The 16,803-nt window shown below is 57.4% G+C and overlaps 1 protein-coding gene across 12 annotated transcripts in view; it reads right to left on the bottom strand.

Annotated features, from left to right (window-relative positions):
- ACOT7 (acyl-CoA thioesterase 7) overlaps window positions 1-16,803 on the bottom strand; it is a 107,186-nt gene that overhangs the window by 48,080 nt on the left and 42,303 nt on the right. For all 12 annotated transcript variants that reach the window (XM_028108187.2, XM_028108190.2, XM_028108188.2 and 9 more), the window contains 3 exons: window positions 12,575-12,666; window positions 8,023-8,137; window positions 147-233 (listed from right to left, as the gene is read on the bottom strand). In XM_028108187.2, the coding sequence (XP_027963988.1) occupies window positions 147-233; window positions 8,023-8,137; window positions 12,575-12,666 (294 nt within the window). The remainder of the gene's footprint in view (window positions 1-146; window positions 234-8,022; window positions 8,138-12,574; window positions 12,667-16,803) is intronic.

Here is a 16,803-nt window from a genome sequence, read left to right as displayed (position 1 = left end):
ACTGTATTTCGGTAATTTATTATGCAGCCTCTTAAAAATTTAAACCTCTAACTCGTTAAACACTGGAGCTTAAACTGGGTCAGACGGCAGCCTGGCTCCTGGGGAGACAGGCAGGCATGAGCGAGCGGCAGCCGCTGACTTCTTACCTCCATGCACAAAGCCATGCAGGGTGCAGTCGGAAGGCCCCACCAGGTGGATCAGGCTGGACTGGCTGTAGCTGACGGTGTTCGGCTCTGGAATTACAAAGGAGAGAGGTTAGGCCGTGGGGCAGATTGATGCCTACGACTGAGCACGTGGCATCTGCACGGCCGCCTAGGGCGTCCAAGTGCCGGCAGCTCAGGTGTGATTCCTCTAAGGAGAACCGTGGTCTCCACGTGTTCCAGTCCGTGGAAGGAAAGGCTTTCAAGGTTTCATCGGCCACTCTGTTAGCGGGTCATGATGTCCATCCCTGGGGACACCAGTGTGCCCAGCAAGGCCCGTTCCCAAGACACAGGCAGCCAGTCAACACCTCGCAGCTACATGCTCCCAGGGCTGTGGTGACCCTCCGTCTGGACGGTCATCCCTCTGGCTTTCACTCACAATTTTGTAAACAATTGCAGACAGTTTCAGAAACTCATCACGCAACCTCGAGAGCGTGCACATGCACTCTTCACTGAACAGAGTGGTAGATGGAGACACTGCAGACCCAGCCTCCCTGAACGGCACCCCGGGACTCCTGCCAGCCCTCGGGCTCCGACCTGGCCCAGGAAGACTCGGCACCCAGAGGCAAGCCGGCTTTTCCCTCCCGTTCACCGCCTCAGCTCACCACATCCCTGGGGGCCTCCCTCCCTCCCTCCCTCCCCCATCCCTGCTGCGGCCAGAATATCTGAAAGAAGCTACACTTAAACAAACACATGAAATAAAACCCTGTCCCAAAAGACAGATAGGACACCTCAACACTGCCTCTTCTAACAGGTGCGGGCAACGCTCCTGTGTAGGGTCTTCTGAGCAGACCCACCACTGCCTCCACCTTCCAGAGCCTTCTGGGCACGGCTGATGCTCCTCTGTCTCCTGCCTGGACAGCTGGTGCTCAGAGGGGGCGGCCACTCCTTCCCCAGCAAGGCCGAGCAACAGCATCACCTCCAGACCCTGCCTGGTGCGGAATTTCAAACCATGTGGTTGCCTGAAGGGGTCATGAGGCAGGAAAACTGGAGCCCGGGTAAAAAGAGTCCATTAAGTATGTCCATTAAGTATTTAAATCCAAATTCATTTTGTACTTGCCCTCGAGTCTCGTGGTTTAGAGGAGTCTGGAGCGCTTGTGTGAAGTGCCCTCTGCGGCATTCGGGAGGCCACTGTGAGACGCTGCCGGCAGGGCCCTCGGCTGCACGGGGAGCGGAGAAGTGGCTCCGACTCTGGACAGAGGGCTCTCCTTCTCAAGCGCAGCTAGCCTGCTCCCTCCACCTGCTTTCCTGGCTTGCTGTGTGCCACGTGAGCTCCCAGCTCCTGCCTCAGGCTCCTGGCCTGGAGTCAGGAGCTCCTGGGCCACCATGGAGTGGAGGATTCCCACCTGTGAGGCCACCTTCTGGGGACCTGGCCATCCAGCACACCCATCTGGGTGTGGGTCAAACGGTCCTCGCCAGTGGTCCCTCCATGCGCTGGGGTACGAGGACACTACCTAAAACCAACCAACAGACAACACCGACGAGTCCGAGCAAGGCGGGATGGGGATGACAGCAAATGCTCTCAGGAAGGGCCCTCCAGGTGTCCCCTGATGTCCGTGAGGACTGCATTCGATGCACATGGCCTGTGGCTTTGACTCAAGGGAGGAGCTGCTGCTCCCAGCTGCCCCTTCAGTGCAGGCGTCCCAGACCCCAGGGGTGTCCAGAGCATCCTGGACTATCTATCTGAGACCACGCTGGGCCCCAGGGTAATGCAGTACATGCAGACACACTGCACAGGATGGGAAGCAGGACTTCGCCCTCCCCAGTTTCTCATCTCACTCGGAAATGGAAAAGACGTACCCCCCCAAATCCCTGTGGTGCTATGGGAGGTGCAGGGGACAGTCCCTGCTGGTGAGGGTGCACCCAGCCAGGGCCACGCCTACAGCTGCCCTTGGGGGTTCAGACACCTGGACCCTGCCTGGGGACAGCTGCTGGAGCCACAGAGCACACTGATGAAGACCCCCTGCCATCACATCTGTCAGAGAGAGTCCCCCAGCCAGCACTAGACAGGCCACCGCACCCCTGAGCTCAAAGACAGTCTCCCTTAGGCCCTGTCTCTCTGCAAAGCATGCAGGTGGAGAACAGAAAGGCCCCGAGAAACAAGGGGCACACTCCGCTGTCTTTGTTTGTGTCCCACTCATAAAAGACACAGAAGTGACTCTTATAGCACCAACGAAAACTAAGAGTCTCAAATTTGGCCCAATCTCAGGAACTGCTTTGAACAGCTAACAGTTATGCAGGTGGCTAATGATGAAATTTTTAGACGTTCAAACCACAGAAAATGGCACACAAAAATTTTTGTCGTGTCGGGGCGCCTGGGCGGCTCAGTCGTTAAGCGTCTGCCTTCGGCTCAGGTCATGATCCCAGGGTCCTGGGATCGAGCCCCGCATCGGGCTCCCTGCTCCGTGGGAAGCCTGCTTCTCCCTCTCCCGCTCCCCCTGCTTGTGTTCCCTCTCTTAATGTATCTCTCTCTGTCAAATAAATAAATAAAATCTTTAAAAAAAAAAATTTTTTTTTCGTGTCAAGTATCTATTCAGACGACAAGCCATTTGAAATAATGATCACAACTTGGTCGAAGAGATGCCCCTACTGTCTTCTAGGAATGTTTAAAAGTATCAATTAGACCGTGTCTAATTATTTCATCTTCTTAGAACTTGAATTGATAAGCTTTTAAATAAGTGAAAGCACCACTATTCTGATGGGGAAAAACAATACCCCCATATAGCTGTCCTCCAGTCCTGCTTCCCCTGGCCGTGAACCTGGCCCCCACATGGCTCTTCGGGGGTGGGCCCGTGTCTACTTTGTGTGTGTGTTTGGTTCAGTCGCTGGTTGGACACTTCTTGCCCTCGGTCATCCTCAGTGGCCTCTCCCCTGTTCCTTCATGCTCCGTATCTCAGGTGAAGCAGTGACACGTAAAAAGGCTCTGCAAGTGCAAGGTTGAGCCACAGAGATTTGGGGGTTCTCTGTCACTGCTGCCAGTGTTGTCTTAACAAATACATGACTGGCACCAGAACTGGGGCCCGCCCAAAGAAAAACCTTTATTCTGAGGGTCAAGGGCACTGTTTACCATCCCCTGGGCTTAGAAGGTGGGACACTTGGTCAACCTGAAGATAAGCCTATGGGGCCACAGTACCCCGGGAAATGGCTGAAAGGAGTCAGAGTGGTCCTGGGAGCTTCTCCTTCCTGCACTGACCAAGGGAGGTCAGGAAAGAAACAGCCAGCTTGGAAGCATAACGGAGAGTGAGTGGAGCCCAGAGACCTGGGGCTCCAAAAGGTGGGAAAAGCCTATTGCTTCTGGGGATGGAGGGAGAGAGATCAAAGCCCATCACGACTCAGCCCACGAGTGTGTCCACAAGAGAGCCACAAGGAAGCCACCATCCAGGAGAGAGAGCTTGACAAGCGTGTCTGGGAAGGATGCTGGGTGTGACTGTCACAAGCAGCTGACAGGAAGCCAACAGATCAACACCCACGAGGTTTAGGAGAGACAACTGTTCAAGCCCTAAATAACCTCTGATGTCCCCCGTCGTAGGCGAGCGGGCGCCCACTTCAGAAGAGGCCGTGGAAGATAGCGGACAAGGAAGACCCTTCCGGAGAGCAGACGGGGACTGAGGAGCCTCCCACCCTCCGAGAGCAGCCCTCCCCTGCCGGCACACCAGCCCCGGGAACATGTGAGCGCGTTTGCCCCTCGTCTCTCATCTCCTGTCCCATCTCCATGTGGACACCGTGCTGGTGCAGGGGACCCATGGTTTGGTCACCAGCCACTGGCGCACAAGGTACTGCATCTAAACCCAACAAGAAACCACACGCAATCCGAGATCCTGCTCTCTGAGGTCAGGTGGTGGCTGGACAGGATTCTGGGTGAAACGACCCACACGGGCAAGGGAAAGAAACAGGACACAGTGGTCAGCGGGCAGGACCGGGCAGCCCCTTCTCCTCGGGACACAGTGGCCAGCGGGCAGGGCCGGGCAGCCCCTTCTCCTCAGGACACAGTGGCCAGCGGGCAGGGCCGGGCAGCCCCTTCTCCTCGCCTTCTCCACGCACGGCTAGACCACACTGCCGAGCCTCCTCTGCAGGCTGCCTTCCCACCAAAAGGGCATGAGTGGAAGTGCTACCTGCTTCCATCCCAACCCATCCAAACCCCAGATGGGTGAGCCCCCGATCTTTCCCCTTCCAAGGTAACCCCGAAAGCTACCTGTTCAAGATGCACAGCTCTAAGATGAGTCCACCCCATCTGCAGGGCACCCCCTGATCAGGAACGCCTGGTTTGGACTTCACAAAAATAAACCTCTACTAAGTCAGGCACTAGGATTTCAGGGTTCAGCAGCTACCATGACCCTGGCTAACATGGTGCCTAATGTCTGGGTCTCAGCGTCACAACAACGTCCAGAACCTGAGTGAGGTCCCCGAGGCAGCAACGGGAGAGGTTCAACACAGCTATAAACATACACAGGATTCCCCTTTCCTGTGTTTCCAGCCGAGGAAACAGAGGCAGAGAGATTAAGTCCCCACGGAGGCAGAAGTGGGATTCAGACCCGGGCAGCCCGACACCAGACAACGTGTCCCTCACCGCCCCACCTCTGCCTCCTCACACCTTGCTCTCCCCAGAACAAATGCTGATGGGCGCAGGATGATGGGGCCTGGTCAGATCCTGGGAGACCCCAGATGGACACCAAGCACTCTCAGGGGCGGCTGGGCACGGGCTGACCACAGGGAGGCAGAGCCTGGGCCCAGCCCAGCAACTGGAGCTGGATTTCTTTGTCATCAACCTGACAGCCCCCAAATGGCTCCAGATGGCCACATACATGGTCAAAGCTGGACATCTGACGGCTGTGGATCAAACCGTTCAAGGAAATTGTATTTTCTCTTGTCAGATGGAGAAAACAATTAAAAAAAAACAAAAAAACTGGGTTTTAAAGAACTCCCAGACTCTCCGAAAGGACACCTGAAGGATGAGGTCAGCCCAGCGAGGGAGTTGCTAGGCAACAGCCTGCTGAAATTGGGTTCTGGTGTCACCGGTGACAGAGCTGCAGATATGGGGGGAGGCGGGGTCCTCCCACAGGGAGGGGCTGGAGTGTTCGAAAGACCCCCAGTGCTGAGCACACGCTCTGCCCTTCCTGCTGAGCTCCTGTCCCGCTCGGCCCCAGGGAGCCCATCCTGCCCTCCCCCGGGCACTGGGAGGCCTGCCTGCAGAGGCCCAGCCCCGCCCTGCCAGGGCAAAGCCAGTTCTACTGAGAGACTGAGGTCAGAAATGCGGACCGCATTCCAAAACACCAAGGAATGGGCATGTGACTTGCTTAAGAAGCATTTAAAAGCCAGTCCCTAAACCAGTCATCTGAGAAAGATGCATTTTTACTGGAACATATAAAAATAAAAATAAAAGCTTATAAAAATCTATCAAGACATTTTGAGATTGAGGGGGCGCCTGGGTAGCTCAGCCAGTAAAGCATCTGCCTTTAGGTCGGGTCATGACCCCGGGGTCCTGGGATCGAGCCCCATGTTGGGCTCCCTGCTCAGCGGGGAGCCTGCTTCTCCCTCTCCCCCCGCGTCGTGTGTGCTCTCTCTCAAATAAGTAAATTAAATCTTTTAAAAAAGGAGGCGGTGGCGCCTGGGTGGCTCAGTTGGTTAAGCAACTGCCTTCGGTTCAGGTCATGATCCCAGGGTCCTGGGATTGAGCCCCACATCGGGCTCCCTGCTCAGCGGGGAGCCTGCTTCTCCCTCTGCCTCTGCCTGCCACTCCCGCTGCTTGTGCTCTCTCTCTCTCTCTCTCTCTCTCTGTCAAATAAATTAAAAAAAAAAAAAAGAAATCTTGAGATTCAGAATGTCACCTTTGATTAACAGCAGAGAATAACAGATTCTGAGAAACATTATGTATCCGATTCACAAACAGGATAGCAAACAGGAAATAACCCCATGCATGAAAGGACTTAGGCTGGAAACCGTGAGCATTATATTCAGTTTCCCAGACAGTCAAGGAGGAATCCAGGACTGAACTTGACCCTCAGTCCAGCTTCCACCCCAAGCACTCGCCAGAAAGGGCCCACAGAGAGGGGCACCCAAGCAGCCCCCACGTGTCGTCCAGACTTCCTCCTGGCCCGTCCCTGCTGGGGCTGGGCTGACACTGTCTCTCCCCTCCTATCTAATGAGAACACTGGTCACTGGGTTGGGGGCCCAACTGGGTAATGCAGAATGACCTCATCTTGAGATCCTTAACTTGATTATATCTGCAAACACCCTTTCTGCAAGTAAGGGTCCAGAATTGGGGATGGACATGTCTTCTGCATCGGGGGGCAGGGTTACTGCCGTTCAGCCCCCTCCACCTTCTCTGTCCTGGAGTACCCTCAGCACCAAGTCTGTACCTTTCCTCAGACATCTCCACTCGCTCATATCACCTGGCCGTCCTCCGTGTCTTTGCCTGACCAGCATGCTGGCCTGCCCCCGAGAGCAGAGCCTGGGTCTGGCTCTGCTGTCCTCAGTCGCCAGGTGTGACCCCAGGCCTGTCTTGTGCGTGACTGTGTTATAAACAGATCGTCTCTTCCAGCAACATTCTTTCTTATGAATACCAACAACTAATTTATCATTTTGGCTGAAATGTTCACTGAAAAGCAGGTGTGAAAAGAACAGTGAAGACACCACCCCACGCACAGGCCGCCAGCCTTCGCTGTGGGCAGGTTGAGGCTGGAACATGAGAAGAATAAGGGGGAGACGTGCGTGAGCAGACCATGAGCAGACCGAAAGAATTGCAGAATCCTGTGCAAACTGAACAGGCACAGCCCGAGGAACCCAGGGCACAGGAGCTGAAACCCAGGTGGTCCCATCCTCAGGCGCACACCTGCTGGGTTGTCGCCAGAGCCCCTGCCCTGATGCTGGATGTGGCTTGCAGCCCGGGCGGGCAGGCAGGGGGCCACAGACGTGGTCCGGTCCATGCCCTGGAGTTCACTGTCGTCCTGGTTAGCAAGAGCCGTGGCACAGCATGGAGGGGGGAGAGCCCAGGGCACATCAGGGCACAACACGGTCCTCTGCTGTCAAGGACCAAATCAGGAACTCAAACACACCTGTGTCCAGGGCACCCAGAGGTGTCACCCTCTGGAGCCCCGCCGACAACACACAGAACGTTCCTGAGAGTCCTCTCCACACGAATGACACGTGGTCGTGTGTGTGCCGAGGAGACCCACGTTACCGGGAAGACCCACGTCCCAAGGGCTTACCGTGTCCTGATGGGAAGAGACACCCCCAGAGACCCTGCCCTAAACCGTCTGAGCCCCAGGGGAGCTGTGTGCTAAGGACCCAGGAAGGAAAGTCCCGTCTGGAGGGAAACCAGCCCTGGACCTCTCTGTTTCGGTTCTGGACAGACACTTGGCTAACGCCGGTCACCTGGACTTGCAGGCAGGGGAGTAAGAGCCTGGGAGGACGCGGCCGGAGAGGAAGCCGGCGTGCCCGCAGACATCCGAGTGGCAGGCTGGTGAGGAACAACGTGGAAAGAGATGCTGCCATTTGCCTGTTTTTTATGAGCTGGAAATGTGCTCCTGAGTCACCTTGGGGGAAGGACATGACAGCACCTCTACGCACAGGCTCGCTCCTGTGTGCCCAGGCAGTGGGGCCTCTGCCTCCATACTCCACGGGCCTGCAGGGCCCCCCCGAGCTGTCCCGTCCCCTCACTGCTGACGGTGCTACTGGGAATGGGTTTGTAGGGACAGGGGACAGAGCCCCCAGGACAGCACACAGGGTGAAGGGCTGCGCCGGCCCCAGGAGAAGGTTCATGAGCCTGCCGCATTCGGCACCTGGCAGCAGAGGTGAGACCCCAGAACTGCACCCCAGCTTTTACCTGGGTTCAGGACGGGCTGGACGATGTCCCCATTCCTCCACTTGGTCTCCATGCGCTCCAGCTTCTGGGCCTCGTACCGCTTCCGGCCCTCCTCCTCCTGCTCATGCCGGGAATACTGCAGAGAGGCACGGACGGAGGGTCAGGCCAGCAGCAGCGAGCCCGGCCCTCGCCCTCCCCAGCCAGGCGCGGCTCGGCCTCCCAGGCTCGAGACTCTCCTTGCCTGGTCTCCAGTTATGTAACTGGAGCCCATCCATCCCTGTCCAGATAATATATATTTAATATAAACAATAAAAACACAGAGAAGGTGAAAATCTCATGTACCCAGAGATAAACAGACTCAAATGTTTGCTCTGTGTCTTCCTCGAATTGTTCTCATGCCCACGTGTATATAAAACTTCTCCCGTGCCAGATGCGGGTTTCTAAGTAGCAATCAACTGCATCAGCCCAACCTCTCTGCCTAACAGGACTTAGGTGATGGACCCGGTACTGAGCGCATCAGGTAGGCTCCCAGTCTGTCGCTGTTAAAACAACATCCCGTCAACAATCTCTGTCACATTTTACACGTGCCCCCTCCTCCTTCCTAGGATTTATCCCTGAAGACAGAACTACAGAATCACGGGAGCCCCGACAGGGCGAGGAGAGAGCCAGTTTCCTGCATGTCCTCGACACCCTCACTCTGCTGACCTCCCAGCCTATCCAGGTTGCCCACTTGTGGGAACGTGCACCAAAGCTAAGACATCCCAGCGAAGCTCTCCTCAGGGATCGCGGACGTTCAGACCCAAGAAGAATAAACAGAATATAAAACTTGGCACAAAAACTGGGGTTCCTAACGGGCATAGCGGGAGACGCTGGGCTTCTCTGATGTGACAGCAAGGGCCCTGTCCTCCAGCCCAGTGTAGGGCACACACGCCCTCCATGCGGGACCCCTTGGAGAAGCCCCGGGCCAGGTCCACGGGGGCCAGCTTCCCCTGGCAGCCCTCTCCCTTCCTGCCGCCACGGCCCAGGCCCCCCATGCTGACCACGGCCCAGCCAGCCTCCCCTCGGTTAGCTCTGACACCTGCCCCTGCCTTCACTCAGGCAGCATTTCTGGCTGAGCCCGTGGAGAAGTTACGGAGCCCAGGGCCCCATGGGCCCCTCTCGGCCCCCCGCTGAAGCCTCTCTGATTTAGGCAAATTCACTTCAGATGGCAATTTTAGATCTTCTTTCAAAAGCCAGTCTTAAACATCTTGATTTTCCTGCTTGTGGCTCTGCTGCAAATCGCACAGGGTCTGAACACCACTCTGTGGCTTAATTACCATTATCTGAGGCTGGAGAACCTGTCTCCCAAGGAGACAGAATGGGTCTGAGGAGTCTGTTCAAAAGAAACAAACCCTGAGTGTTTAAGGTGCAGTGGATAATTTAAATTTTAAACCTTTTTCTCCATAAATAAACTGTGGCCCCCTGTCCCACCGTCCAAAGTAAAGAGCATACAAGCAGAGTCTGCGCTGTGCCTATCCGGTAAAATTCACGGCTGAACTCAAGTGTCCTCAAGAAGCGCCTTTTAAAGAGATTTTTTTTAAGAATGAGCCAACCTCCTGAGCCTAATAAGTCCTGGCCGTGTGAGCATGCTGCTTGGGCCTGGGCTGTCACACACGGCTGGCAGGGCTCCAGCCAGGCACGAGCCATGAAGATGGAGGAAACGCAGCCTCCTCACAACGGTGCCTCTGAATCAGGGATAAAATCGCTAGAAGGCCCAACGATGGGCCGGCATCCCACCCTCACCCCCAAGGGCTCGTCTAGCGCTGCTGATGTGAAGCAAAAGCCAGCTCAGCGCACACGTCCAACGGCCTGGGCAAGACTCTGAACTCAAGCGCACTTGCAGACACTGGAAAAAAGAAAAAAACCCAACAACCAAAGTGTCTGCTCTCGGAGGGCCCCCCTGCCTCTCGAGGGTCACTGCAGGGATACTGGGGTCCCTGTTCCCTGAGGAAGAGGGTGGAGCCAAGTGGCAGCGTCTTACACTGAATACCACTGCACAAGGTGAACAGCCGGGTTTCTTCCAGGGAGATGCACACATGACTGTGCTCTATGAGATGCGTGTGACATACATGTCTGTGGTACGACTGTACACGTGAGAGACGTGCATGACACACACACACACACACCTGCACAGACAGATGTGTGTGGTCTCAAATAAAGGACAGCGGTCTATAAAAGGTCAGTGGTATGATTCGGGGGTGGGGGAGTATTAGAAAGCCTCGTGGCCACGCGACCAGCGATGAGCATAAACGCCAGACTCCGAGCTTTCCAGGATCCGTCCGGATAAGGACAACAGCAGACCTGTATTTCAAAATCAACTGAAGGCTTCTATGTGGGGCTCACATGTGGTGGGGGGGGGGGCGAATGCCCATAAATATTAGCGTCGGCTGCAGCTGGAAGCTGCATGGCTTCTCCCATCTGGAGCCCTCTCTGCTTCCGTCTCTGCAAGGGCACAGTTGGTATGTATGCCTTATCAAACCCGGCTAAACAAAAGAGATGGGAAAACTCCAGGCCCCTCTGGGATGCAGGGGTGAGCGCTCCCCGGGGAGGAGAGCTGCCCTGTCCCTGTGGGAGGATGGGAACCGGCACGCTGCCCGCCCCTGCCCTGCTGGCTGAAGACCCTAAGCTCTCAGCCCCCTGGCCCTGAGGAGCCAGAGGAAGCAAAGGCTCATGTGTTCAGCCCCAGAATCTTCCTTCAATATCAGCCCCTTAACATGTATCATCCGGTGCCAAAGCCAGGGAATGGCCCGCCAGAGACTTCTACAATCTGTGGCATCTGAAAATGAAATCAGTTCAATAATTATGTCGTATTTACATGCAATGCGGCTAACTGAGCACCAAGTGCTTGGTGCAAAAGATGAAAGCAGGGGTGGTTATGCTCGTAATTTCTAAAGAGAAAAATCACTGTGCTTCAGACTCACTCCTGTTTCTTGAGTCTTGGGCCTCCCCCTGGTCACTGCTGCAGGGAGGGGAGAGACAGGGAAGGCGGGAGGGGGCAGGTGGGGCCGCACGGAAGGGCAGTGCTCTGGGGTGAACAGTGTCTGTCGAAATTCCCGCCCACGGGAAATCGCGCACGTGGTGACCTCTGACAGAACCGGGGTCTGGATGAGGTAACGCTGCAGCAGAACGGACCCCAAGGGCAACGACTGAGGAGGAGGTGCACACCCCCACAGGGGCAGTCAGAGGCAGAGGTGGGAGGGATGCAGCCACGAGCCACTAGAAGCTGGAAGACACCGGAAGCGTCCTCCCCTGGGGCCTCCGTCCCAGCAGCCCCAGGACCATCATAGAGGGGTGATCCCTAGGAGCCGCTGGGCTCCGTGGCCTGGCCGTGAGCTTCCACCCGCTCTCCTCGCTTGTGCAGGGACGGGTGAGGCCAGTGCCGTCAGCGGGAAGTAGCACTTCATCTCGTCTCTCGCAGGACCAAAGGGCAGGCCACCGAGCCAACCCAGGCCAAGGTCTAAGTGTCCTTCCCATTCAACGTGAGAGGGCTCCCCTGTCTCAAGACGGTTTAAGTATCTAGACTGCACGGCAGCTAGAGCCCCGCAGGCAGCCATCCCCACCTGGGGAGATATGCCACCTACGCCTCGCCTGCCCCCAGGGTGCGCTCGGACCCTGGGCTGGCACGGGCAGAGGTGGGGGGGTTGCAGGGAGTGCCCCCCCGGCAGTGTTACACCTGCAGGGGTGCAGGAAGTGGGAAGGTCTGCCAGGGAGACAGAGCAGGCCTCCCCAGGCAGGAAGGGCCTGCGTCCCCATATGAGGAGGAGAGGACCCAGCTTCTCTGTGAGCTCTGCGCCAAATAGCAGGTACCAGTCCTATAGCGGCGGCTCCTGGTTTCATTATGTTAAAAATCTGTTCTCTGTACGAGTGCAGGAAAATGCTCACTGCACGGCAGACACCGCCAGAACCACGGGGTGACTCTCTCCAGAGGAGCTTAGGTGTGAGAGCAGAGCGGTGGGCCTCCACGGGGGAGAAGCACGCGTGTCCTGGGGGCGCCGCAGGAGGCGGTGAGGCGTAACTTTCGGGAAGGAACTAAATCCTTCTATTGGCACAACATTCACCCTCCAAAAGCCTGTCCACCCGAGCGTGCCCGCAGCGGGCCCAGAACGAACACAACGGGCTCCCTTCGTGCAAAGACGCTTCTTTCTGCAGCCAAACCAGGGTGAGAGAACCCACGACAGTGGGAGAAGAGGCGGAAACAGAGCTGTCTTAGCCTCCGTCTCGTCAGGGGCTGGGATGGAGAGCGGCTGGCCTGGGCCAGGCAGCCGGGAGGTCCTGGCTCTCGCAGAAGGACCTGTCACCCGACAGCATCCGCACCCCCGCCTCCCCTCTGGTCGGGGACGTGAGGGAGGGTCCTCCAGGAGGGTCGTCCACCAGGACACTCCCAGCATGAACAAAACCTGCACAAATATACCAGACAGGGACACCCCACTCCACCGGCCGAGCCGACCCCCGGCCCCTTCTGTTGCTCTCCTGGGACACCTGGCTAGCCTCTGCCATCTGCCCCCCGAGAGAAGCGGGAGGGGGGTCTCCTTACCACGACTGGAGGCACCTCCAGGACCTTGTCCACATTCTTCAGTGACAGGGGCACATACCACAGGGTGGCCTTATTGGTCAGCTTCTTAGTACCTTCAGAGAAAAAAACCACGTGAGTGATGGCACAGGGAGAGCACAGGGCAGGTGAGGCTGAAACACAAGGTGGGAGGGTGGGCACAGAGCGTGGGGAGCCCCCCCCAATGCTGCCCCTCTGGAGGTTGCTGGAAAGGCTTCAGAGCATACACTTTAAGTCTGGGGGTCCTGGCTTTCCAGCATTTGCTAACACAGAGGGCTCCGACTGCAGCCCCTTTATGGATGTTTGACAGAAGGGAAGTCCGGCCATCCACACGCCCGGAAGCCTGAGGAGCCTCGGGTGGGGCCCTCACCAGCCACCTCCCGGAGAAGAGGGGACAAAGCCAGGGCACTCAGCCCCAGCTGAACTCGAGTTTCTGCAAACAGATCCGGCAGACCCTGAACTTCCCATTGAATACACTCTGCTCGGGAGCTTCAAGCCACAGTGCTCAGCGAGGGAACGTCCACCCGCTAAACACGGCTAAGAGCTCCTGCCAGGCGGGGGCCAGGACAGCGGCCCATGGACATGAGGCTCGGGGAGACATGGAGCCAGAGCCCACGCGGGCAGCCTGGGGAGCGGCTGTGGCCAGGCCATAAACTGAAGCACAGCTGCGCGGCCAGCCGGGCAAGGCCCGTCCTGCAAGTGGGAGACTTCACACCAGACGCTCGGGTTTGTTGCCACCGACTCAAGAGCTTCAATCGAGAAACTTCAGAGTGGAGTGCTGAGAGACGGGCAGTGGGCAGCTGGCTCCCACTGTGGGCTGAGTGACAGGAAACAGAACCTTCCTTGGGGCTACCAGAGAGGCCTTGTCTGGGCTGAGAACCAGGGGCCAGAAAAGTCCAGAGATCACATGGTCCACCGCACCCTCCACTTGTATAGGAGGAAGCTGGAGCCCAGAGAGGTCAAGGGGTTTACCTAGGGTCACACAGCAATTCGGTGCTATTCTGTGTATAGACCTACACCTCCAGGTCCCAGTACTTTGAGGGAGATATTTGCAAGGATGCCTTAAAAAGTAGCTTCCTCAACACACAAGATCCTCAGTGCAGAGAACAGCAAAACTGCAGGAAATAAAGGGCAGCAAGCGGGGAGGATGGGGAGGAGCCAGGCATCCTCTGTAAAGCCCCTCGTGGAGCTCCCTCTCTATCAGTGCTTTCTGACCTGCCTTCCCAGAGGGAGCCGGGGGCTTTGGTTTCCTCCCCTGAACACAGCCCCAAGGCCCTGCGGTCACGTAGGCGGGTGAGCCCACGGCGCCCGGGGCCTGCACCACCAGCACTTGGCCCCAACACGGTGGCCCCAGCAGGACAACAGGCTCCCTGTGCTTGGGAACCACAGGCAAATAACATGGAAAATATTTTCACTGCACTTTGACTGAGAGTGAATCTGACAGCCTGCTTTTCGGAATAAAGATTTCCTGTTTGACTCTGCCAGAGCCAGCCTGACAAGCCGGTTTCCATGGAAACCCGGAGTGGCCCTCCTCTAGACCCAAATGAGCACCACGGGGCAAATGAGGCAAAACATGCTAATTGTACTTTCTCCGTCATTTAATAAAACCATCAAAAGACAATTGCAGCGTTAAAAACACCTGTTTTAAAATCTTAAGAGCTCCCAGCTATTTTCTGGAACAATTTGCAACAATCATGTCCCAGTTAGCTTAATATTTTGACAGTTGCCGGAGATGAATGAGCTGTCTCGAAGGCAAAGGTTTGCTGGTTGTCTGCCTTGGCGTGTACTGGCTTGGCTGCCTCCTGACAGGCAGCCCAGCCCCGGAGGAGGGGGACACACAAGACAGGGACCCCTGCCTCCTGGGGTCTCAGTTCCTTCCCCGCCCCCCGTCAGAGTCACCCTGGGTCCACGGGGCCAAGCACTGCTGTAGGCAGTGGGGGGACTGCAGGGGACAAGGAAGCTACCAGCCACACCCTAGACACGTGGGCAGAAAGACACACGTCAGGACAGAGAGGGAGGCCATGAGAGACACAGGGTCCCAGAATAAGAGAGATCTGCACGGATCCAAACCTGGAAAGACAGAGGGAGTACGACAGAGATGCAGATGCACAGATGTGGCAATTACAGAAAGAGACGCAGAAATGAGAGAGAGAGAGAGACAGACCCACAGTGGTGGAATGAGAAAGGAGGCATCTGGCCCTTCAGGAGGTTCTGGGGAAGATGACCAAGACACGGAGAACAGCCACAGCCCTCAGGGCTCCAAGAGCGGCTGCCCCCTTCATGTAACAGGGGAGGCCTGAGGGTCAGGAGGCCCCATCTCGAGGAGCAGAGCCCAGTGGGGTCACAGAGCCTGCCCCCTTGTCCCGTGAGGGTGGACGCCCGCAGCACCTCTCCTCACTGCCAGTTCTTCCTTCACAGGGCACATCAGATCTGTGTGCCCATCCTGCAGGGAAGGAGCGAAGCCGAGGCTGAGCGACCAGGTGCTTGGGGGGCAGGGGGTGCATCCTTACTGGTGGGGTAGAGGGCTGCCATCTCTCCGCCACGGCTCCGGGCGAGAGCCTCCTGCCCCACAGTGGGAGCGATCCCTTAGAATTCAGGCAGAGCGTGTCGTTCCAGACAAAACCCTCTGTCAGCTTCCCATCTCCGCACAGAAACACAAACCTTCCCAACAGCCTCTGTTCACGTGGTCATGCGTTCACTCCGTCATTCATTCACCTGTAGTTATCAGCTCTATGTCCGTTATGAGCCAAGAGAAGCTGCCAGGAAGGAAGACATGACCCTCTCCCTCCAGAGTTCATGGTCGAGGGCAGGGCTTCTCAGCCTTGGCACAGGAACATATATATAGGACTGGGTCACCCTTCGTGGTGGGGACCCCCCTGTGCGCTCAGGCTGTGCAGCTGCATCCTTGCCCTCCCCGCACTGGATGCCAGCACCTTGCCCCAGTGGTGACAACCAAAATGGCCCCCTTGAGAGTCACCATGCTGGGGGTCCAAAGCCGTGGGGCTGAGCTCCACTTTTTCTCCTGGCTTCTTCCCCATCGCCAACAGAGAGACTTTTTTTTTCTGTTCCTCAGGGGCCCCTCCCCCATTTGAAGTCCCTGGCTCCTGCTGAAAATCACCATGAGAAAGCGACCCTGCTGGGGCGGCCAGGGGAGAGCCTGGAGATTGACAGCAGCAAAGCCAGTGACTTCCCGTCAAGCCCAGCACAGCCCAGGGGAGGAGGCCTGGGCCACAGAGAGACAGAGCACAGAGAACGATGACTGGGGCCCCAAGGCCCCATCGTGGGAAGACCATGCCCGGGTACCCCTTTCTGTGCCATGGTCCCTGCAGTGCCAGAGCCACGGGCTGCAACAGGGCCTGGCCACAAACACAGGGCACAGGGATGCTGAGTGCTCCCCGAGCTCAGGCCCTTGCTCGGCTAAATCATTTCCTGCACCGCAGCCGGGCCTGCTGAGGTCACCGGGATGTTCCAGAGGGATAACTGTGCTCTAGGCCCAGGGAGGGGAGAAGTCTGAGCCCCTGAAAGACCTCTGAGCACAGCACCTACAGGCAGCCACGGCCAAGGAAGGGGCGAGGGGCATCAGGAGGCAGACCCAAGGACCCTGCCCTCTGCATGGACGACGTGGGACCCGGAGGTGGGCAGCAAGGGGACAAAGGGGCCTGCCTTCCCAGTCAGCAGCCCGGTTATAAAAAGCAGCTGCGCCACACTCCCCTGCAGAGCCTGGTGGGAGGATGAAAAGGGGTTTCCATGGTTACCACTCTGAGAAAGAGAATATTCAGATCAAACCAGAGTCAAAGGTTCGCCCAGTGAGCTTCAGCCTAAGCCTGGAATGCAGGGCCAGGGGTGCAGGGATAAGGGCAGGGCAGGGCAGGGACCCCCACCCCACCCCCGCCTCTCCCCCCCAGCCAGTGGCCCCCCACCTCCAGGGAACAGCAAGGCAGGTGGTGGTGGTGGGGAGACAGCAGGGGGCCGGAGGGCGGCTTGGTGCCCTCCCAGCCCACTGCCACCCCTCTGCCCCTGAGGAGCCGGTCACCAGGCCTCCGCCCGGGGAAGCCGAGAGGGGCAGTGGCTGCGCACCGGGCCCGAGCTCAAATCCCACTGGGGGAGCACGCTGTCGGGACTCACTGCTTAACCTGTCCCTGCCTGCAGAACAAGGATGGCAGAAGTATCTGCTCCTGGGTGGAGCTGGCTGGGTGGGGAGCAGGGAGTGGGAG

Source organism: Eumetopias jubatus, unplaced genomic scaffold (assembly GCF_037043125.1).
Source record: "Eumetopias jubatus isolate StellerSeaLion01/CBP00866 unplaced genomic scaffold, mEumJub1_p1.0 scaffold_4, whole genome shotgun sequence".
Taxonomy (NCBI): Eukaryota; Metazoa; Chordata; class Mammalia; order Carnivora; family Otariidae; genus Eumetopias; species Eumetopias jubatus.
Note: the sequence above shows the minus strand (reverse complement) of the source record. Positions and strands in the feature narration are given on the sequence as shown.